The following is a 24,799-nucleotide window of genomic DNA, read 5'->3' on the forward strand; positions in this document are numbered from 1 at the left end:
GTTGTTTACTCCTTCTCATAACACAAGAACTAGAGGCCACCAAATGGAATTAATAGGCAGCAAGTTTAAAACAAAAGGAAGTATTTTTTCACACAACACACAGTTAACCTGTGGAACTCCTTGCCAGAGGATGTTGTGAAAGTCAAGACTATAACAGGTTTCAGAAAAGAACTAGATAAATTCATGGAAGATAGATCCATTAATGGCTATTAGCCAGGATGGGCAGGGATGGTGGATGCAAGAAGCTGGGAATGGCTGACAGGGATGGATCACTTGATTACCTGTTCTGTTCATTCCCTCTGGGACACCTGGCATTGGCCACTATCGGACAACAGGATACTGGGCTAGATGGACTTTTGGTCGGACCCACTATGGCCGTTCTTATGCTCTTAACCTTTGAGGGACCACCCCTTGTATTTTTCCTAGGACAATGGACAAATGATTGTATGTATTGGAGCCCGAAAAATTAATCACTTTTCACCCAACTAGTGATAGCGTTCATCAATTGCTCAGTCCATTTTTTAGGAATGTTGTTCAGCAGTGCATTGTTCAGAAAATTACTTTAAAAATAAGGTATCATGTGGGCATAGTTCAGCATCAGAAATATCTTACTGGTTCACACCAAAACCTTGACAAAATATGGTACTTGTAATTTACCCAGTTGGTAGAATTGGCCTTTTTCCTTCCTTCCCCACCAAGCATCTGAGCACATCTCTGATCACTTAGGACTATAAATCAAAGGCACTGCCATCTCCCTAAGGCAGAAACTTCATATCTTCAGCCTAATTGGAGTAAGAGATGGAAAATCAGCAAACTGTCTTTTGGTTTGGGCACCTAAGTGTATGGCCTGAAGAACTAAGATAGTTGACCTCCGACTCGGTTTTGTTAGACAAGCAAGGAATATTGTGTAATGGTCCTCTTGATTGTGGATGTTTGGGTGGAGTAAATAGAGAGGTTTTCTCTTGAACCAGGTTTCCTTGCACTTCAGCAATCAATGTCTCAACTAGTTACACTGTGTGTGTGTGCGCGTGTGTGTGTGTGTGCACGCGCAGTCAACATGTGAACATTACAATAGGCATAATCAGAACAACAGCATTGGAAACACTGTTGCTACTCAGGTCATCTTCTGTGCCTGTCAGTTCACTCAAGTTTAAACTTCCTGTCCTTCACCTTAAAGCCCCATCTCAATCCTGCACCTCCTTACTCAAGCACTTTAGATTTTTGCCCCCCTGTATAAAATCCTCTTTCAGTCCCTGCATATAAGTGCCCATGTTTTCTGTTAAACTTTGTATTTTAGACTGGTGATGGTGTAAATGATGCCCCTGCCCTGAAGAAAGCAGAAATTGGGATTGCTATGGGGTCAGGTACTGCAGTAGCTAAAACTGCTTCTGAAATGGTATTGGCTGATGACAACTTCGCAACCATCGTAGCTGCTGTGGAAGAAGGGCGTGCAATCTACAACAACATGAAACAGTTTATCCGTTATCTCATCTCTTCGAATGTTGGAGAAGTTGTTTGGTAAGTTTTAAGAAGTTGTTCTGTTTTAATGTTGCACTTCTGTAATGGAAGCTGGTCAGTTTTAACTTATAATATTGCCAGATGCTATTTGGGGAACAGAGGTTTATTAGAAGTAATAACTATGTTTAAAAGAGGTGAGCATTGCAATGCATTTAAATACTTAATTAATTCCCTTATGTTTTGAGAAAATTCTATTCAGATGATAAATATTTCAAAGAAATAATGAATGTTTCCCAAATTCTAGTTTTGAGACTGTAATGTCCACTAATATAGGTCCTTAATGCTTCATTTGGGCAAGAATCCTTTGAAATAGACAAATCCACATTCTACTAGTTGGGAAATTAACACAAGTTGACTCTTTCCCAAGACCACAGAGAGAGTTGGTGGCAGAGCCAGGGATGGAGCCCAGATCTCCTGAGTCCCATTTTTGTATTTAAGTCATGAGACTCTCCTTTTTCCAAGGGCTTAATGTCAATTCTCCTTTTTGACAGTTGTTGCTACAGATCCCTACTCCTGTAGTTCTACCCTAAACCATGCTGACTCAGAGCCATAAAGGGAGGTTGCATTCCCCAATGCATGTGTGCAAGGACTGGAGGATGTCCAGTTCAATGGAACTTTGCCCCTCAGTTATACTGTAATTCTATAACAGTTGCAGACTTTAGGGAGGAGTTTGCAAGCCTCCCTTTATAGATGGCTTCAAGAAGTGGCTCCACTAGGTGAAAACTGCTTTTTAATGCTCCATCAGGTCCATTTGTTTTATCATACAACTCAAAGAGCATAGATCTGTAGAAGCAATATCCTCCAAGTACGCTGGAAAGCAGCCTAGTGCTTTATGAGGGTTACTCTGGTAGAGAGTAATAAAGCTCCTCAGCCTACCAAAACAAAATGCACCTACTTTAAACATTATTCAGTTACTGTTGGCTATAAAATGCATGTACATTCCTAGCTACCTCAATGTGAATATTTAGCTTCCAATATTAAATAGATGTTGCAATGACACACCGCATAATTTTTCTTTGCCAGTTACTAAGGAATAGAATTATTTAAAAACTAAACATAGATGAGTATTTATCATATGTTTGATTTAACCTGGCTAAGGACAATTTTGTACTTGTTCCTTTTTGTAGTATCTTCTTGACTGCTGCTCTGGGTTTCCCTGAAGCTTTAATTCCCGTCCAGTTGTTATGGGTAAATCTTGTAACGGATGGTCTCCCTGCCACTGCTCTGGGCTTTAATCCTCCCGATTTAGACATCATGGATAAGCCGCCCCGTAATCCTAAAGAGCCCCTGATCAGCGGATGGCTCTTCTTCCGTTACCTGGCTATTGGATGTGAGTAGCTCACTAGCTTTTCTTTTTAACTTTTTGTACATGTAGAATGACTTGTAGGAACTTGCATGAAATTTATATGCTCTTCAGTTATGTTTTAGGCCAGCAGTAGGCAACCTATGGCACATGTGCCGAAGGCGGCACACAAGCTGATTTTCAGTGGCACTCACACTGCCCAGGTCCTGGCCACTGGTCCGGGGGACTCTGCATTTTAATTTAATTTAAAATGAAGTTTCTTAAACATTTTAAAAGCCTTTATTTTACTTTACATACAACAATGGTAAGTAATTAGAAGCTTGCATGGCTTGTAAAAGAAATTGGAGCAGAATACTACCCACCTGGTATCTAGAATTTTTTTTTTCCCCCCCCAATTGGCAAATGACAGTGGTTTGGCCAAATCTGTCATGAATCTCTAACCAGATTGTTCTGCAGCACATTCATATTTGTACTTTGTCTCTGTAGAACTGAGTTAATTATTCATGCCTTTTTTTTTTAATTGGAAAGTGAGAAGTTAGGATTTGTTTTCTGCTAAATATATTAAATGTTTTCTATCACTTTCCAGAGCCATGACCATGGTTGAATTCTCTGTATGCCCTAACTTACAATAAACACACAATCTTTACAGTTGGACAGATTCCAATTATGGTGACTTGGCAGTTTAAAAGCAGATTCCTTCTACGGGAAATGGGCAAAGGCTGCATTGTGTATTTGTGTGCCCAAGTGATGGTGGAGGAGGAAGTTCAAGTGAGGTTAACAAGACTGTGTCTTACGTACTATTCATAATATAGAAAAACAAACTGCGTCTCTTTTCTTTAAGGTTACGTTGGAGCTGCGACAGTGGGTGCTGCTGCATGGTGGTTCATTGCTGCTGATGGTGGCCCAAGAGTTACCTATTACCAGCTGGTATTATTCAGTTTAATTTACTTTAGAAAGCCTGCAAAAATATATAAACTCCTACTGAGTGTAACATCGTATGTTGGTACTTACTGTATGCTGTACATTTTCATTTCAAAGAATAGCTGCAGAAGGACCATCTTTAATTGTATTAAATAATCCTGCTTATTCAGAGTTAATAGCTGTAAAAAGCGAAAGGTAGAATACAAAATAGTTTCTTTAAACTGTTTTTGATGGAAATAGATGTATTTTTATGGGAAGATTTCAATACATATCAAATTTATATGAACTGTTTGAATCAGAGATGAAGTCAAAAGTAATTCTTCCTGATGTCGGCCTCTCTAGGCACAGGCTTTTATAATCCTAGTGCTGGACTGCTGCAGCATCCCACTTCAATTTTTTTGTAAATAGGTAATCATCATTGTTGAAATAATGAGTGCTTGCTTGTTTTATTCTGTTGTAGAGTCATTTCCTACAGTGCAATGAGGACAACCCAGAATTCACAGATGTAGACTGTGTGGTCTTTGAGTCGCCATACCCAATGACAATGGCACTTTCTGTTCTGGTCACCATAGAGATGTGTAATGCTCTCAACAGGTTAGTTATGGCTGAAGTAGAAAGCTGAGATTCACTTGGGGTTTTTTCATGAAATTGTAAAGTTTTATACAGAGAACTGTCTAGGCATTAAGAAAGGAAACGTAAGTAATAAATAACAGTGAGGGAATGGTGAATTCCTGAGTTGGCATATTGAAGGCCAAAGGATCATTTTTCCTAGATCACATTTGAGATCTTATGCTATAAGCAGAGGTATCATTTTAAATCCTTCAATTCACTCTTGGGACTTTGGTATTAGACTGCTAGGATATTTTCCACTGTTTAATTTTTAAGCCTCATCAATCAGATTAACCCTCATACTTCTCCTATAAAGTGATATTAAGGAGACCTAAAATAAGACTGTTAAATATATGGGAAATAGTTTTTCCTGCCCTACGGGAGCGTGCCTCAACTAATTAATACTAAATTATAAATGGAAACCTCTAAATAGCACAATATGCCAAGGGTATTTGAAGAAACAAATTGGAGGTCAGTTAAATTTAAAATACTCTGCATCTGAGATTCCTCTTCCTAAACTCTGTATTGCAGCACAAAAACCTCCTCTGGTATAGCCAAAACTTAGATTGAACCTGCACAGAAAACTGATTTAAACAAAAGCGTTGTTAGTGTGTGTTAGATATATGAAATAGGCCCATTTTAATATTCTTGTGCCAACTGTAATCTTGTATAAACTCTCTGCTAATTAAGATGGACAGTAATTTTAGTTTAAAATGCAGTCTAATGATCAAAGCAATGTAACCATGTTAGCTCTTTGAAGTACATTAGTATATTGCTGTTATACACCGTTAGTCTAATAAACTGTGAGTTTAGTAGCATTGTGTAACATCTTTTTATTTAATACAGCAACTAGTTAGTTAGTTTTAAAACAACCTTTAATCATCTGAAAACTGATTAATGACCAAGTGTCACCAGTCCCCTAACTGTCTTGTTCTTAAATACTCTTACCTCACAGGCACAGAATTATGTCCTGCTAAGATGCCTAATGTGCTTTGTTGAATGTCCTATTCTAATATCTTATGTATGCACTGTTTCTGTTACAGTTTATCAGAAAACCAGTCCTTAATGAGAATGCCTCCATGGGAGAATATCTGGCTGCTGGGTTCTATTTGCTTGTCCATGTCACTCCATTTTCTTATCCTTTATGTAGAACCATTGCCAGTAAGTAAACTTGTTAATTAGGTGCAAGCTACATACAACAAGAATGGCAAAACTACTTGTCTGTAATAATGTCTTAAGTTTCAAAGAAGAAAAAACACTGATTTTTATTTATTTATTTTTTTAGTGTGTACAAGTAAAAGGATCTAATGTTTGGCTTCTCTTCCACAGCTTATCTTCCAAATCACACCTCTGAATGTGACACAGTGGCTGATGGTGTTGAAAATCTCAATACCTGTAATTCTGCTAGATGAGACACTTAAGTTTGCGGCCCGTAACTACTTGGAACCTGGTAAAGATTGCGTGAAGCCTGCCACCAAACCATGTTCTTTATCAGCATGCACCGAAGGGATTTCCTGGCCATTTGTGCTCATTACTATGCCCTTGCTTATCTGGCTTTACAGTACAGACACTAACTTTAGTGATATGTTCTGGTCTTGACTGACATAGTGATGATTTTACATAAAGATGTTTAACTTAATCAATTTTTTTATTGTTTAAAGCAACTGTCGATTTCTGCTGAATTTTCACATGAACATACTTGCCGGTGATGGAGGTTTCATACTCTAGATTTTGTGTTTTTTGCTTTTTCTGACTCCAGTGGGGGCAATATTTTCCTCTTTTATACACAACTAAAGTGTCCATTGACATGTACAGAGAACTAACACTATTTTATGCAAATATTTTTTGTAGATGAAAAGCATGTACAGTGTTCTGTTTAATCTATTCATCCTTGTAAAAAAAACAAAACTTTTTTTTTTTTGAGCCAGCGGACACTCGCAAAACTAAATTGGTAGCAGATTTTAGGGAATGAATGTGTTTTCTAAAACTAAAAAGCATGCAGCTGTCTGTCTCTTGCATGATCATCTGAACTTAAGTTGAGATCAGTTTATTTTTTATTCATAAGCCGATTTTTCTGCACTGGGCAGAGAGTGCTGCTACCTCAGTCAGTGGGTTTTTTTGTCCCTCCGTATGCCCCCTCATCTTAGCTTCCTGACTGTCCTGTTTACACCAGTCTTTGTAAGAGGTAGTTTGCCTAGTCATGCTTGTGCAGAAAACATAATTCCAGGTGGAACCTGCTGGGTTCTTCTGCCATCCCTTCAACACACGTAGTATTTTAAGGTTATTTATTTAAATGTCTAATGTATTTTATTATAACAAACCTTGTTTTGCCAGTGTTGCCCACTTTATGGGGGGGAGGGGGGAAGGGGGCACTACTTCAGTCTATCCTAAACTTTTAAATGGACAAAGAAAATTCCATTTTTTTTAAACTCTAAAAGATGGCTTAAGTTCCGTTTTTAATACCTTATTTACGTGTGTCAGATGTTTTTCAGTCTCTTAGATCAGGGCTTTTGTAATGTGACCTGGAAAAAATAACTTGCACTGCATAGTTAGAAATTGGATTTCTTACACTTTTAGTTAGGGCACTGATCAGTTACACATTTTGAGTTACTCTGCTGGCCTTGTTCTAGCCTGACTTAGAGAAATAACAAGCTCGTGTGTGTTTTTGTAAAATCTGTAAATAGCACATGACCAAATGAACATATTGTATAGAACTATTTTTATTTTAATGTGGCACTAACCACCTTCATTATATTATGATAAATGTTAGAGCATGTTTTCAAATTCAGTCCTGTATCAACAATGTGTAAGTCATTAACAGTCCTAACTGTGGTGTTTTTCTCCAATGCCTTCCAACATTCGACTAAAGTGAGTATTTCTCTTCCATTTCACCATCCCAGTGGTGACTTGCTGTAAAATGGCATATGCTGTATACATGTCAAAGAATAAATAGTAATTTCCTTCATTCCATGCTGTGTCTTGTCAGACTCTGCTGTGCTACGTTATTATCACCATTTTAGACTATGCATCCTATAGTATGAGGCCCAAATTATTGAAGAAAATTGCTTTACATTCAGGATCACAGTTCTTTTTGGGCCAAACAGCTTCAGTGCAGCAGGAAATTAGAGCTCTTGCTCAATATTACCCCAGACTTGGGTCAAGTCAACGGTAAGCTTTTTCAAACCCATTGACAGCTGCTGTCTGAATTTGATGCCCAAGCGTTAATGCAAAATATATTGATGCTTATGACCAGACATTGCTTTATTCTGAAGATACGCCCACCATAGAAAATGTGAAATGCTGCTTCCCAGCTGCCTGTATCCATTCCAATTATGTTGTCAGGTACCTGGAGTGCTCACTTTGTAACAGAACAATCCATTGATTGTTTCCATTCAATGGAAACACTTTTTGTACAATGTTCATGTGAAAAGACAAAAAGGAACATTCCTGCTAACCTCAGCCCAATCAGTGCGGAGCTTTTGAGAGCAGCCCTGGGGGCATAGTGGCTTTGTAAAACGGCAGATGGTGTGTTGGTTTAAATCTGTTTAATAGCAGTTACTTTGAATGTAACTGATCAATTAAATCAAGGCACCAAAGAACTCTGAGCTGCGCCTGAGGGGCATGGATAATGTAGGTTCCATGCTTTCACCTGGCTTCAGATGCGGAAGCTTAAATGCCCCCAAAATACAATAAATATAAACCAAAACCATTCTGAAATCACACCACGAGTCCCAACTATCTGTTGTCCCTCCTATATGCAGACCAAGGGCTTGTCTACACAGTGTGGCACTGTGCATCAGAGGGTGTAAATTGCAGAGCACTCTGTATTGTTACACTCTTAACTGCCAGTGTAGACCTTGCTGACACCCTCAAACTTTCCTAGTGCGCAATGATTGGGCCCTACCAAACTCCCAGCCTTGAAAAACATGTCACGGACCGTGAAATTGGATCTTTAGTGTGCTTTTACCCTATGCTGTACAGAGTTCACAGAGGGAAGACCCGTGTCTCTCAAATTGGGGGTCCTGACTTGAAAAGGAGTTGCAGGGGGAGGTCACAAGGTTATTTTAGAGGGGGATCATGGTATTGCCACCCTTACTTCTGCACTGCGTCCTGCAGAGCTGGGCCCTCAAAGGTGGCAATACCATACCATACCATACCATCCTTACTTCTGCCCTGCTACTGGCAAGGGCTCTGCTTTCAGAGCTGGGCTCCCAGCTGGCAGCTACTGCTCTCCAGCTGCCCAGCTCTGAAGGCAGCGACGCTGCCAGCAGTAGTGCAGAAGTAAGGAAAGGAGTTCTACAAACCCCCTACAATAACCTTGTGATGACACACGCACCCACCCTAACTCCTTTTGGGTCAGGATCTCTCCAATTATAACACCATGAAATTTCAGATTTAAATAGCTGAAATGAAATTTATGATTTTTGAAATGAAAGGGACCAAAATAAACCATTAACTTGGTAGGGCCTTAGCAATGATGATGTCCTGTTTGAAACAGTGCTAGTTAACATTCACTAGGAACCTCTGAAGGTGTGTCAGTGTACACAGGGCAGTTAGACTGCAGCACTATAGAGCACTCTACAGTTTACACCCTTCTGGTTGCTCTGGTATGCCCTGTAGATGCATCTTCAGTGTGTTTAGCAAAGCCTCTTCTGTTTAGTGTTAGTGGCTCACTGTGGGGTGTTTCATAAGATCCGTGTCATCTGGTAGGAGAATACAAGTCCCTGAACACTTAACTAATGTACTTTTTAGTATTCGTGGGTGAATACCCACTTCTTCAGATGCATGTCATGCATCTGAAGAAGTGGGTATTCACCCATGAAAGCTCATGCTCCAAAACGTCTGTTAGTCTATAAGGTGCCACAGGATTCTTTGCTGCTTTTACAGACCCAGACTAACACGGCTACCCCTCTGATACTTTTTAGTATTGTGCTGAATGCCCTTAGTGGGGCTGATGGAAGGATCTCTCCTTGCAGTGGGATGCACATTCTTCCCAAGAACTACATCCATGGGGCAGTGTAAACTTAGAATGCCTTATCAGCATTCATGATTCAGAAGGGAGTACCTGCTTCTTGGAAAACAGGGAACAGTTTCCACAGCAACTTTCCTAATATAAACAGATGATATTCTCTGAATTGGGCCTTTAAGACGCACACTGTCATTAAAACCACTAATAAGGACTGCCTTCTTACAATTAAAACTACAATAAATTAACCCCATTCGCTAACATTGAACTTGATGTTATAAACGGTATTTAGTTACAAAGATAGGGCCTGTTTCCAGAAATGTTATCTGGAACATTTAGGGGGAGCTATAGGTGTTCAACCTTTGGAATGTCAGAGCCACAAATCCTGGAACAAGAGGCACATACAATCCAAGCATTTTAAGTTCAAGCCAGTGGCAGGGGGTTGAGAGTGTAACTTCAGGAATACTATCGATACAAAACTTATTTGCTTTTGGGACAACTTTTCCATCTATTTCACTAAACCATCCTCTGAGCACATGACTTGCTTTTACGGAAGTTAATAGGCCATTAAGTTGTTCTGGTCACTTAAACCTCAAATGGATTTAGTTTTAAGTGTGGGTTCTTGTGGGCTTTTTTTGGAGGGGGAGACAACATTAACATTTTTCTGTAGTGTCAGCATCTTTAATATTTTTAGGCAAGTTTTGCCATTAACATCTTTTTCCTTTAAACGTGGTGAATGTAAGTAGTGCACCAACAATGAACACTTTAAGGGCTTCAAAGATTGTTCACTTCAAAACAAGGACTTTAAAAGGTTAGTTTGGGGGGGAGGGGGGCAAGCTTCTGTCTCCGAAGCAGACTGCCCACCATCTTAAGGGAGTTTCATGCATCTCCAGTGACCTACTTGCATGGTTTTAGAAGCAACATGCAAACCTGCTCCTGCACAGAGAGCAGCATATAAACCAGACACTTAAGGGTGAAAGCAGGAAATCTGGATTGTGGGGTGGAGCAGGCGGAACAGAGGGGAAAAACCTGGGTTGACTTTTTCTTTAAACCTGAGGTTCTGAGCTCTAGCAATATACTTGTTAGGGGCATAATCTAAAGTTGGAGCATGAAAGCACTTTACCAATTCCATGAGTAACCATTAATTGTGAAAAATTGAACTTGAAGCCAGTGCAGATTCTACCCCACCTCTACTATTTCAAAGGCAGCTGCTATTATGAAAGCCTAAGGAATCTTACCCTCTATCTTTCCAAGAGCTCTCACCAGAGAGGGACTTAAGCTGCCTGAGGCGTAGATCTGCCAAGCTTCAAGGTCCATCAGACTGATTCTTCCTTCTGCTGGATGAATGTTCACCTTCATCCTCCTGAGTGAGCCAGCTCACGCAGATGCCCAGCATGGAGCTATTGTTTGTGCTCTACAGCCTCTGACCCTGGATTTCAATTTTGAGGATGCTTCCTTAATCCACACTTGACAAGGCCCAGCTTAATCTTTAAGATAGGATAGGATGGCGCAAAGCTGCTTGAATGCTGAATTAGAAAGGGAGACTTTAGGATACCATAGTGAACTATCCTGGCCTGCTGCCTGCCAAGTTCCCCTTTGCAAGTGTTACATAGGCAGCAAAAGTAGCGTGAGGAAGAAAGGAGGGACTTGTGTGACTACAGTGTTCCTCTCTAGCTAACTAAAGTAGGGCTGTCAAGTGATTTAAAAAAACAATGAATAAGTGCACTGTCACACAACAAAAGAATATCATTTAAATACTTTTGGATGTTTTACGTTTTTCAAATATATTGATTTCAATTACCACACAATACAAAATGTGTACCGTGCTCATTTATTACAAATATTTGCACAGTAAAAATATTTTTCAATTCAGCTAGTACAATCTCTTTATCATGAAAGTGCAACTTACAAAGGTAGAATTATGTACAAAAAATAACCATTCAAAAATAAAAATGTAAAATTAGTACCTTACAAGTCCACTCAGTTCTACTTCTTGTTCAGCCAATTGCTCAAACAAGTTTGGTTACATTTGCAGGAGATAATGCTGCCCGCTTCTTGTTCACAATGTCACCTGAAAGTGAGAACAGGCATTCTCATGACACTTTTGTAACTGGCATTGCAAGATATTTGTGCCAGATACGCTAAAGATTCTTACGTCCCTTCTTGCTTCAACCACCATTCCAGGGGACGTTCATCCATGCCAATGACCAGTTCTGCTCGATAAAAATCTTAAGCAGTGCAGACCAATGCATACTCATTTTCCACATGAGTCAGATGCCACCAGCAGAAGGTTGAATGTCACCTGAAAGTGAGAACAGACATTTGCATGGCACTTTTGTAACTGGCATTGCTTTTGGTGGTTCGATCCTGTAGTTTCCACATTGCTTTCAGAAGTCTTAAAAGAGCAACACTCCATTCTCCACACCTCGTCCCTCTCAGATTTTGGAAGGCACTTCAGAGTCTTAAATCTTGGGTTGAGTGCTGAAGCTATCTTTAGAAATCACACATTGGTACCTTCTTTGCATTGTGTCAAATCTGCAGTGAAATTGTTCTTAAAATGAACATGTGCTGGGTCATCATCCGAGACTGCTATAACATGAAATATGGCAGAATGCAGGTAAAACAGCAGGAGAAGTGCAATTATCCGCCAAGGAGTTCAGTCACAAATTTAATTAACACTGGTTTGTTTTTTTAAACGAGTGTCATCAGCATGGAAGCATGTCCTCTGGAATGGTGGCCAAAGCATGAAGGGCATATGAATGTTCAGCATATCTGACATAAATACCTTGCAATGCCAGTTACAAAAGTGCCCTGCAAATACCTGTTCTCACTTTCAGGTGACATTGTAAATAAGAAGCCAGGAGCATTATGTCCCATAGAACGTAAACAAACTTGTTGTCTTAGCAATTGGCTGAACAAGAAGTAGGCTCTAAAGTTTTACATTGTTTTGTTTGAGTGCAGTTATGTAACAAATCTACATTTGTAAACTACACTTTCACGATAAACGGACTGCACTACAATACTTGTATGAGGTAAATTGAAAAACTAATTTTTACAGTGCAAATGTTTGTACTAAAAATATAAAGTAAGCACTGTACACTTTGTATTGTGTTGTAATTAAAAAATATTTGAAAATGTAGAAAAACATCCAAAATAATACATTTTAATTGGCATTCTATTGTTTAACAGTGCGATTAAGTGTGATTAATCAATTTTGTAATCACAATAATTTGAGTTAATCGCAAGTCGACTGTGATTAATTGACAGCCCTACTAACAAGCAGCATTGATATGCTTGGATCTTGTCTTTAGCCAAAAGGATGAGAAGTGGAAAGGATTCTGACAACCACAAAGGAATAGCTTGGGCAAGACAAAGCTGCATTACTTCTAAGAAAGTAGAATTTCTTGCCAAAATTTAAACTTTCATATTAGAAGAATTCCTTTTGAGTCCCAACTAGCTGGGTCATCTTGGGGGAGCAGTTCAACTGCATGTTTATTTTTCTGGAAAAAAATTTTCCACATTTTTGCCAACCGAACTTGGTAGATTTTGTAGTGGGGAGGGAACAAAATATGCAGAGGTCTGTGAAGTGTTCACTCGCAGGGAATCCATTTAACCTACTTCATAATCCCACAGACAAATATCTTGTTAGTAATTAGCTGCAAAGTAACTTGCATTTCTCCTTTTCAGACTCGGCCCCAGTGTTTCTTTGAACATTTCTGTGCCTTTTGACTGCTTCCATTTTCCTTTTCACACTTCTGAGCTTTCTCCATGGTCAGCTATTGCACCCTGGGTTACTTAATGCTCTCCTTTGGTAATCTTAATCTTTTGGATCCCTGATGCATAAACAGCATAGGGGAACCTAGGTTTGTAGCAGGCTAGGTGAAAGACAGCTGGATGAAAGATATACCTTTCTAAGGCTTATGCTAGAAAAAAGTTTGTCAAAATCCAAAAGCATCCCCTTTGGTTGGGACAAGAGCACCCTCTGTGGGATGCTGAAAATCTTACCTAATGCTGCTTCTAGCTGGAGGGAAGATGTTGTTCAGATGCATCCGATAGTCTAGGGCTACTCAGATGTCTTGATAGTGTGGACTCTTGTCGCTATTTCCTCTCAAGAATATCGGCTCTCCAAAGAGCTATTCCAGAGCCCTATTTAAATGGCTGCTCCATTTTACCTACACAAATGGAAGATGATTGGTATCTGATTACTTTAGATAACACTTCAAGAGACCAAATGTGAAAGATACTGTATAAAACAATTCCATTCTATACAATTGCTATATGGCTAATGTTTGTGGGAAGGCTATTTCGTAAACACTTAAATGTAAGAAAATGAAGTTTTAATCAGTGGTGATAAAATGCTGTACAGCAGAACTCTAGCTTCTTCCAAGAACACAGCTGATAAGTGGAATATAATAGCCAACAGCTCAAACAGGAAGGATGATGGAGTTAGCTGAGATGGGAGAGCGAAATTGTCTGTTTCTCTTGCACTAGTCTTATTTGCCTTTTGCACTTCTAACCATTGTTTACCTAATCTCTGCTAATCACAGCTTTAATTGCATTAATATTAAGCCTACTCTGAAAAATCTTAGCAGCATAGCCTGCTAAGTGCAGTCCTAAGAACTCTGTAGGGAATTAGAGTATTTTTTTATCCTTAAATACAGGCTAGTCATTTTATTACAAACCCTCTTGTCTATGTAGTTTAATGACTTCTTCCACAATTAGTTGCATAATCTGGATAATTAAAGGGACGCTTAGGTCAACTTTGAGCCAAAGCCTACTTCAGCAACTTTTTTTTTTAAGAGACACTTCCATGAAATTTTTTCCAAAGTTGGTTTATTTTTTTAATTCATGCAGGCGTTAGTTCAAATATTAAAACCTTAAGTCAGTGCATAAGAACCTGAAAGTGAAAAGAGCCTTGTCTATTTCCATTGGCTAGACAGAGAAATGCAAAACTACATGAAAGGAAATTAGGTTTTAACTCTTTCACCTTCAATCTTTTGGTGACAAATGCTGGCCCTACTGCAGGCCATGGGAGCTTTGTCACTGATTTCACTCAAGGTGTTTAAGCTCAGGTTTTTTAAACCTGACAGTGTCCTTTCAATTAAAATATCAGTTATTCAACTTAACATTCTCTCTCCTCTCACTATTGATCTTACAATTCTTGCTTTTATAATGATACAGCATTATTCATCCTTTCACTAACTGATGCCTTTTTCTTTCCTTTTCAGCATTGCTGGAGTAATCACTTCCTAAACAATTTTGCAGAAATGTAAGGTTGTTTTGTTGCGTGCATGTGTCTTAGCAACACATCTGGCAAAACCTCTGCATGTATCATGTAAAAAACCAACAAAAACCTGCTTTCCCTAAAACAAAACTCATTGTGTGCTCTGTGGAGGAAATGTGTGGTACCATTAGGGCTTCAGTTATACAAATGTACAAATGTGCAATATAGCTTAACGAATCAGGAAAAAATCTCCAGAGAAGTTTGGTTTCTTTGCTGCATGGAGCAGACTGTTTATTCTTAAACATTAGGCCAAAATTAAGGAGCTGTCAGCCAAGTTTCCATATTTCTCTGTATAAAATGTATAATAGACTAATGCATGCCTTCAGTTGTAAGTAGCCAAATCTTTCGGTATTGTATCATCTAAACATACTACTTTATGAACAGCTATGTACAATACGCTATGCTATTTATAAATTCAGTACAAAACTACAGATGTTGAATGTTTAAACTGTAAGCCTCTGGTTCATAACTTCAGATTTTTTATTTTTTGTGTGCAAAGATACCTCTCTTGCACTAATGTAACTTATTTAAATCTAAAGCAGTAGACAGATGTTGGTGCAATACAAGTGTTTGTGTGATGCATTTCTCTAAAAAACAAAAAAGTGTCAGTTATAACAACTGCATGTGACCTTTAGAAGTTAAGAAGATCAATTGTCTATTTCAATGCTGAGAATAATAAGCATCACACCGAATTTCATTGTTTCAGGTAAATAAATTTATTCTACAATATCTACTTGACGTGTTATTTTATGCACTTTGTTTTCTGCAGGTATAAGTATACATACTTCAGCACTGTCTTATATTAATGCCAGGATGACAATTACTAGCAGCAGCAGCGCTGCAATCTTTCCTACTAGAACTATGCAGATGCCAGCTGCTCTTCCTGCAGTACTGACCTCCTCGCTGGTGTGATTTTTTTTTTCCCCTTCTGTGCAGGGGCTAGCGGGTAGTTAAGGGACACTTGAGTACTTTGATCACTTAATTTTTGTTAAATGCTCTCCATTGTTTGTAAAAACCCTCTGAGAAACGTCAAAATAAACATTTTTCCCAAGTAATTTTTTACTTTTGATCCTTTTCTATTTTGCAAATAAGGATTATCCTTACCCCCAAATTATATAGGGCCACTAATATTCCCCATGATCCACAGATTAAGGCCAAAAGGCTCCCTTGTGATCAATTGTATTTGCCCTCTAGCCACCAGCTGACACTATGACCTATTAAACTCCTGCCTCGGCCTCAATTAGCTGGATTCCTAGCTTCAAGTTGTGTGCTCACATCAGCCATTATCTCAACTAATCTTGGCCTCCACAAAACTAGGGTTCAAGACTCTTAAGTTAAGGCTATTAAAGAACCTACTGCTCCCAAATGTCCTATAATGCCCTGCTGCCAAGCCAACAAATCAGGGAAAGTTAGAAAGACCAAGGGGTAAAGGGAGAGTGTTTCTTTCTCTGAGGCAGTTTCCAAAACCCGTAAACCTTTTAAATGTAATGCCCCCTAATCTCCATCTTGTGACACACTCCAGCTCATCTCTAGCAAGCAAAGCTAAACAAATGTGACTTTTACCATTTGGGATTTCTCAGTTCAAACAGTGCAGTATTTAAAGCTTTACTGCCCTGAGATCACGCTGTTCCAGTAATACTTGTTATAAAATTCTGCAAAACTCTTGTGTGCATTTTTAATACATAGGGAGATTTGGAAATAAATGGTTAGCAGTCCCTCTGCTTATGGAATTATTTCCTACTATGGTAGTGTTGTAAGTAGATTAAGCACTGTAGTTCTGATTCCTGGAGTTAGAAAACGATGACAGTTCATCCCTCAGCTCTAATCTACAAACTGTCTGGCTTCCCTCTCCTCTCCTGTAAACTAATTTCAGATGCAATGATGTATCTATGTGCTCTAACAGATGCTTCCAAGTTGCTATATTTCTAATACATTGCATTTACACGGTGCCTTTCAGTCAAGCATCCCCAAAGGCAAAACTAAAGCTAAATGGCTAGATTACTTGGTCAAGTAACTAAAGACCTGACTGCTGTCTTGGCTGGACTAACTTCCAGGCTGATGTTTTATCCTCTAGATTGTTACTTCCTTACCACTTACTTCCAAAGACAAGGATCACAGTTTGTTATACAAACTGCTGTAAGTTACATATGTGTGGTACCCCCATGAGATGTATCCGTTCAGGACGACTGTCCCTGGATGGCTTGGAACAGGACTGATCAGCAGGGGAGATGTGGTGCTCCCTTTTTACACCTTGGCCCTCTGACTAGGACACCCATAGACAAGACATTTGAAAAGCTAATTGCCAGTATTACAGTGGGTGGCACATCTAAAAAGTCCTTATACTGAAGACAGCTGGTTCAAAATCTGCACTGCTATTCTGGCAAGTTACATTCCAAACATCACATCAGCATTCTTACAGACAGACACTAATCTGCTGACCAGAACAAGATTGTCAAACTCTCAAAATTAAATGCTTTTAAAACAAGTTAAAAATAAAGGTTAGCTGTAGCCATCACACTTTGAGTCCCATGTATACTTAAGGAGCTCTGACTCGCTGAAAGTTATTCATACAATGAATAGATGCAGAGAATGCACTGACACAGGCTAGCGAGGCTGCTGGATGCCTAGCACTCAGAGCCACAGTGAGCGTGGTAGAAGATGCTTACGTAACTCAGCCTGACTCATTCCAATAGTCGATCCTACCACATGCTGCCATGGGGCTGGGTCTTGGTCACATGAGAGACAATAGATGCTGAGCAGTAATTAACTATAAAACAGTCTGAGGGGGTGAAGTTCATTCCAGTGCGGAGATCACATCACACTGTATCCTAAGGGCTGAACAACACAGCCTGGTGTGGCCTCTCCACAGGGGTGAGTTTCACTTTACAGCACTGGCTCTCAAGCAGGGGTAAGTGTAGACAAGGTCTATATATCGGGGTATGCAGAGAGGTCTTCCAGGGGGCACATCAACTCATCTCGATACTTGCCTAGTTTTTCCAACAGGCTACATAAAAAGCACTAGCAAAGTCACTACAAACTAAAATTTTAATACAAGGAGTTATTTATATGGCTCTATATACTATACACTGAACTGTAAGTACAACATTTATATTCCAATTTTATAATTATTAGTAAAAATTAGAAAGTCAGCAATTCTTCAGTAATAATGTGCTGTGACACTTTTGTATTTCTCTGTCTGATTTTGTAAGCAAGTAGTTTTGAAGCGAGGTGAAACTTGGGGGTACACAAGACAGACAGCTGAAAGGGGTACAGTAGTCTGGAAAGGTTAAGAGTCACCGCTTTATAGAACTGAAAGTCACACATAAATCTTGGATTGGGGGGTAGAGGGAGAGGTAAAGTTTAGCGAATGTCTCAGGTCTCGACCAACCAAAACGTCCCTGGAAATTTCGAGAGAGGAGAGGGACAGGAGGAAGCAGTTCTCTCCTTTGCTGTGTTTAGCTTTGGCCAGGGTCTGAAACAAATTAGAAATCTTTAACATTTTACCTATATTAGCCATTAATTAGGACACAAGAAAATCTATACCTGCTATACCAGCCTGACCCAATGCTGGGTCCCCCATACATTACAACAGACTGCCTTACAGAGCAAATCTTCACCATCTCTGATTATCAAGTGCCTGCTGTCATAGCATCTAAATCCCAAATAAGGTCTTCTCCAAATTATTAGCTCCCTGTGGTAGTTTCAGTCCAGGCTCTGTCCTCAGGCGACGCCCTCGGTAATGTGGAACTGCCACTTGACATTGGCATGTGGACTTTGAGAGAAATGATAACCAGCAGTTAAAACTAGAGCTGGGGAAGTTTTTTTTGACAAGTTGCGTAACTGCATTTTTTGGCAACTAGACAAGCTGGGTGAGGTAATAGCTTCTGCTGGTGAAAGAGACAAGCTTCATAGCTTAAGAGCAGCTCTGGAGCTCAAACTCGTCTCTTTCACCAACAGAAGTTGGTTCAATAAAATATAACTTCCGCACCCCGTCTCTGGAACATCCTGGGCCCAACATGGCTGATACTGCTGCAAATGAAAAATGCAGTTGTCAGCCAAAACCACTCATGAATTCTACACGAATTCACCAAATATTTTCATTAAAAAATGTGGGAGAAGGACTAGATTCAGATGGGGAGTTACATGCCATTCACAAAACTGAGGAGAGGTGTCGGGGGGGGGCGCTTCTATCCCAGTGGTTGGAGCACTCACCCCAGAGATGGGAGACCTGAATTCAAATCCCGCAGCGTGAGCTGGAGCAGGGAGTTTTATTTCAGTTTTCCACATCCTGAGGGAGTGCTCTAACCACAAGGCCACGCACTCCTCAGGGGCGGGGTTTCAATCGCTCCTGTTGAAACTGTCTGGTGTTGTATGAATAAATATTAATTGTAACGGGGACAGGAACCAGTGCGTCCTCATCCGCAAAAGTGCCCTGCCACCAGGTTATAGTCTCTCTCCCCCAATTCATATTGAACTATTTTTATGGGGCAGAACAGTTTCCACAGCAGAGATTAAGAACTCCACCCCAGAATACACTACAGCCCAGTGGGTGGGAGACACACTTACAATAGGTAGTTCAAGTCCCCGCTCCCCAAGAGGCGGAGTGGGAATTTGAAGCTGAGTCTCCTAAGGCCCTGGTGAGGAGCTATATTGCAGTAGAAGACAGGCAGCACCTCCACTTGGACATGCCAGTCACAAAACTAAAAGTGGTCTCTGCTTTTCATACCAAACCAAAGAGGTTGTTAAAAATGCCTGAAAACAAACAAAAAAAAAATGGAAAATCACTTTGTTCTGACGTGCTGAGAAAACCCAAAACGTTTTAATTTTGGGTCAGTCCAATCTTTTTTTTCCAGTGCAGCCAGCAAACTGAAAAAGTGATTCTTCACACAGCTTTAGTTACCACCACAGAGGGGGTCAGGGATTCTGACTAGAAAACTTACATACAAGGGTTATTCGGACAAAAAGGACAGGTTCAAGACTGGCCACAGGGGAGACTGAATGAAACAAGTAGGTCACACCTTTAAGCCTGCTGAAAGGGATGTGATGCTTTGCTGCAGTTCACCTTAAGACTAAGGGCTACAGTGTGTTCTATTTTAGAACCCGATGCCAGCAGGATCTGTGCCACACTCCATCCTGGTTCGTTACTGCAGGAACCAACTGAAGTCGTGCCAGATTCAGTCTCCTCTAATCCTACCCATTCCATGCTTGTGCCCAGGTAAGAGTTAAAAAGGGGAAGGGGAACCGAATAGATCTGGGGATTGGGCATGGAACTCTGGAGCTCGTCCCCCTCTAACTTGTCAGCTCAAACACAGCCTATCTTGGTAGTGATCAGATATTACCACGTCAGTGTAGGGCTGCGTAGCTGCCTTTGTGACATTAATATGGTGAGGTACAGCCAGTCCCCAGCTAACAGGTGCCTGCATCATAAATTTGTCTCCCTTGGTATCAGTCTCAGTAGTGGCGCCAAGGATTGAACAAGTTGTGGTGACAGAACTATCCTCCCCCGCCCCCCACTAGAGCAGTTCAAGGTTAAAGGACAATAGCAGGAGAAAGTAGGGGGAGCCGGCACCGCCACAGCCTGTGTTTGGACCTGTTCTAAACAGAGGCGTACTCCAAACTACCTTTACAAAAAGGAAAAGGTGAAGGTGCCCTTTGGAGCTGGCTAAAGGGCCGAATTTGTGAGAATTTTATTCTACTGCCTGTAAAAGCGTAACAGCTGAGCCTGAGGGACGGGAAGCTCATTGTACAGGCAACCTGAGCTCCCATGTCACATGTCACAATTGTGAGCCTGCAGGAGTCATCTGTGCCCCTGTAAATTCAGAGCATAACTCTGAATGATGGACAGATAGGCCACTGCCAAAGAAATGCTTCGCATTGTCCAGTTCATTGTAGTTTCTCTCTTGGGTTAGTTACTGGAGGCAAGTTGAGAGGCAACCCAAATAAATGGAAAACAAATTTGGGAACCACAACAAAAGCCATAAGCCCTATGCTGTTTACGTAGGTGGCAGGCTCACTTTTTCTACACAATGAAGTCAAAGAACATCGCTTAATAATGGAGCAAGATAATATCACAGGCAAGCCATAAAACACGCAGCGAGCTGGTGCTTTAGTATCCAAGTCACACAAATTCAATACGTTGGGATGGCAGAAGAGAGAACATTTCAGTCTCGCTCCCCTGCCCTGCCCAGAAATCATTGGGGCAGGACGCCCTACACAGCGTCTATAAACTTTGAAGAACGTTTTTTTTTCCACATTAATTGCATGTGGTAAAATCTCCAGATTACTGCTCCTACACCCTAAACACGCCCACACACACAAGGAGCCTCCCCTGACCTCCATCTCTCTCAAATTGCCTTCACCCTGACCTGGAAGGACCTCTGCCAGTGGGAGAGAATAGGACACTGGACATGGCCTCGCTGAACCCTGGCACGAAGTCAACCATAGAGCCAGGTGGGGGTGGAGTTCTTCAACTTCCCAGGAAGTCCTGTCAAAGATTCTGTCTCAACACATTTCCAGTAGCAATTTCAGTACCTCATTTTTACAGTGGCCTCCTTGTTGTGGATGCAGTTTAATTCTGGGCCTAAATTACAGGCACAAGTCTCACGATTAAGAAATCTCAGCCTCTGGTTTGTATGTACAATGGGCTGCTTTCGATCTCTCAGTGGGAGGGTGTGCACCCATAATGATTGACAGGGACAAAGCTACAATTGCACTTCATTGCAGACACAAACCTATGCCCACAAGAAAGAAGGCAGGTATTAGAAGCCTGGCCCTTAACCCAGAAGGCAGTGAATTACTGGGGGCAGGTTCTTCTGCCTTCACCTTTTGATCGCTTTCCTTGAGATCCAGTGACCTTTGCCCCTCCTAATGCAGAACACTTTAGTGTAACCAGTGTCTTTACAAGCTATACACTGAGAGCCTCTATGCTTCAGTTTACAATACCTGGCACTGGGCTCAAGCTATAGGCTTGCTCCTTGTATGCACCTTGGGAGATTTGTTATTAAAGGTGCTAAACAAAGGCTGCTTGCGGATAAGGGAGGTAGCAGTTCCAAAGCCCAAACTCCCCTTGTGTAAATGAGTCGTGAAAATCTTTCACTGTGCAAAAGAAATCTGATCAGTGAAAAACTCACTGCAGTTCAGACCCAGTCTTCAGTCAACCTGTCAATACCTGGAGCAATAGGAGGTGCATGAAAATGAGGCCAAGTTTCCAAAGCTCCCAGGTCCTGTTACAGCCTGTCCTCTAAGTTATAGATTTGCTGCAGCTGAACTATGGAGCGTTGCTTTGGGAGGCTGCACAATTACCAGCCACACCCATGTGTTATATCACTCAGGCTCTGCGGTAATACAACAAAAGGCTAGGTGCACATGACTGAGCAGGCCCTGGAAATTCCTGTGTGTGGGCAGCTCAGAAACATTTCCCACTTAAAATCATTTAACACTAAACCTGGAGCTGAACAGACCAGACTTTTAGGGTGCAAAAGTCTATAGTTTTCCAAGGTCAGGCTGACTGGAGTGTTTCTGATTTACCTTTATAATGGGCCCAATTTGGCCATTAGACCTTTACCCCAAAGATAAGTTTAGCCAATAAACTTGATTCATTACTACCCCTCTCCTTGGGATTTCGGACCATCACTGAAGTACAGTAGAGGTTACAATGTATTTAACTTTGTTTTTGTCAATTTAGCACCTGTGAAGAGCAGCAGCTTGACAGCGCTGCAAGCCTGAGGTTCTCTATCTACAGACCTGGTGCAGCATGGGGAGCATCTCCAGAGGGGAAAAAGGATAATTCAATCTCTATGGTCTATTCAGCCCATAGCCTCTCCGAGGAGAATGCCAGCACATGGGGCAATTAGTATCAGTGGGAGAAGGATGGAGGTTTGGACTAGAAGCTGGCCCACCAACTAATTTCACAGACTTCTGAACAGCTATTAGGCCTGGATTTGATCCGATAGCATCCAGCTGGAGGGTTCTATATCCCATCTCCAGTCCTGAGCCATCCAGTCCCCAAACACCACAAGCAGCGTGAGGAGCAATGGATGGCCCATGGTGCCCTTTCAGGCTGACACCACTTCTGATCGCCCCTGACCCTACCACAATGAAATCTGGGCCTAGCTTGTGGCAGCATTTCCCATGGGGAGAGCTGCATGTGCACTGAGGGTTGGGCAGCGGCAAATCCTGGAGCTTTGACAGTTTGGAGTATCCCAAACTCTCTACTGCTTGCTAGTGATGAGCACAACCAACCCATGATGAGGGGAGGTTACATGGAGCAGAGGACAAGGGGGGGTGGCTGCATCAGTGGGGAGTAATACCTCAATTGGGTTAATACTTAGTACCCTTGTGAGGCACCCTCACCCCATGACAACCACCACCCAAAGGTATCCATTAGTGGCATGTGTTATGCAGCCCTGGGCTACAGAGCTCATCACTGGGCCACCCCTGAGAATGGAGTGGGCTGAGGTAGGTCACTTCCTAGTGGGCACAGATTCAAGGCTCTTTGCCTGTGAGAGGGAATGTTTTGTTTCACATAATGGCCATGTGCCCAAGAACATGATTTCCTATATGAGGCCAAGAATTCTAGTAGCAACAGCAGGGTTAGCCATCATAAATGTCTCTTCCCCTATATGGGGCCAGATGATGGATGTTGTACCTTCTACTATGGAAACGTAGTCTGAATTTATAGTCTGAACAGTAAATCACCAGAACTAAAACTAGGTTAATAGCTCACCCTGCTTCCTGCAGTGCTTTCCAAGCAATGATGCTGCCAGAAAGTCTGGCAGCAATTAGGATGCAGCAGAGGAAGGGTTAAGCCTGTCTGTCTCTCTCATACACACTCTCCCAGCATTCCTGGGTCTGAGTGTTATTGGCAGAAGCATCCCAGCATTGAGATAAGCAAAGGAGGGAGAAAAAAAATAATCAGTATTGGCACTGGAGTAAGAGGAGTTAACATTTGACAATCCTCAAGCCACACCTGGCAGGCTAGATGTATTTATTGCCTTTTCACAGATGGGGAAACTAAGGCTAGTTACCACCTCCAGTCACAGAAAGGGTAGGTGGCAGACCTGGGTTACAGTTCAGCCCACACATCTGACTACTTTGACTTTAAATGGAGACAACAGTGAGGGGGAGAAAAGTAGTCAAGACTTTACAAACCTTAGTAGTGTGACATTCTCCTCCACAGAACAACCATTGCAAGATTAATTGGAGCTAGCTTCCCACACACCTATTAAAAGCCCTGCTGCAGAAAGGATCAGAGTTCCATCTCCACATTCTGTTCTGCACTTGGTAATAGTTCTGGGCATTCAGTCAGCAGCAGCGATGGAAATCAGATCCAGCTGTTCCAGGCCAGTTAGCACCTGCACTAATGGCAGAATCACTATTTCCCAGGAGTAATACCAGGGCTTATATCTTCAATAAGTCTCCAACCACCACCAGAGGGGCAACAATCACTTCAATAGGACTGACATGCTGGCAAGTAGATGTCACTGATACACACACAGGCCAAGTTTGGCCTGGATCTTACACAACTCCATTGACTAGTGGATATGCACAGATAATTATGTGCCCTGAGATACAACAACCTTATGCTTAGAAAAGAGATCCCAACAGAGGTTAAGCCATGTTATCCCTCCCAGCCAGTGACACAATATATTGATAAAGGACCCTGTCAAGATTTGTAAGATGAAAAAATGCCTGAAGAGCAATTTCTTACCAGTTTTCTGATAAAAGTTTGCAAAGCCCATCAAATCTCCAGCTGGAACTACACTGACTGCAGCTTATACGCAAGAGCACAAGGAGGATATATGTTTACAGCGCCTTTCCTTGCTCTGATAGCACAGTGCTGAAGTTTACAGGAACATTCCTGGGCTCCATCTTGGTCCTGAGTTACCAGCGTCACCTCCTCAGCCAATCGAGTGTCTCAAGGGAAACCACCTACATTACATGCTGAACATGAGGGGAAAAAAATTTAAATTAAATCGTTTAAATGAAAAGATGGCATTGTCACAGGCAGCACAGCAATGTACTGTACCTCAAGCCAAAATAGGAAGAGGGCCTTGGGTTGATACAGGCAGCATAAAGTTCTTGAATCAGCTGCCAACATAAGTATCTCACTTGTGCCAACTGTTAAGCTCTTCTCAGCTGGGAGCATTCCAAGTTTCTAAACCCCAGTGAGCAAAGCAGTGTGCTGCTGCTACCTCCT

The 24,799-nt window shown here is 41.2% G+C and overlaps 1 protein-coding gene across 3 annotated transcripts in view; it reads left to right on the forward strand.

The window, feature by feature from the left end:
- ATP2A2 (ATPase sarcoplasmic/endoplasmic reticulum Ca2+ transporting 2) overlaps positions 1-15,334 on the forward strand; it is a 76,260-nt gene extending 60,926 nt beyond the window's left edge. The window contains exons 15-21 of one of the 3 annotated variants that reach the window (XR_004002983.1): positions 1,298-1,518; positions 2,646-2,848; positions 3,663-3,748; positions 4,203-4,336; positions 5,395-5,512; positions 5,681-7,219; positions 14,546-15,334. Coding sequence is in view for 2 of the 3 variants with exons in the window: in XM_030582948.1 (XP_030438808.1) it covers positions 1,298-1,518; positions 2,646-2,848; positions 3,663-3,748; positions 4,203-4,336; positions 5,395-5,512; positions 5,681-5,950 (1,032 nt within the window). In the remaining variant the exon portion in view is untranslated. Of the gene's footprint in view, positions 1-1,297; positions 1,519-2,645; positions 2,849-3,662; positions 3,749-4,202; positions 4,337-5,394; positions 5,513-5,680; positions 7,320-14,545 lie in introns of those variants that run through there. The other 2 variants (XM_030582949.1, XM_030582948.1) reach the window with 2 other exon arrangements.
- Positions 15,335-24,799: the final 9,465 nt, after the last annotated feature.

Source organism: Gopherus evgoodei, chromosome 13 (assembly GCF_007399415.2).
Source record: "Gopherus evgoodei ecotype Sinaloan lineage chromosome 13, rGopEvg1_v1.p, whole genome shotgun sequence".
In the NCBI taxonomy this organism is placed as follows: Eukaryota; Metazoa; Chordata; order Testudines; family Testudinidae; genus Gopherus; species Gopherus evgoodei.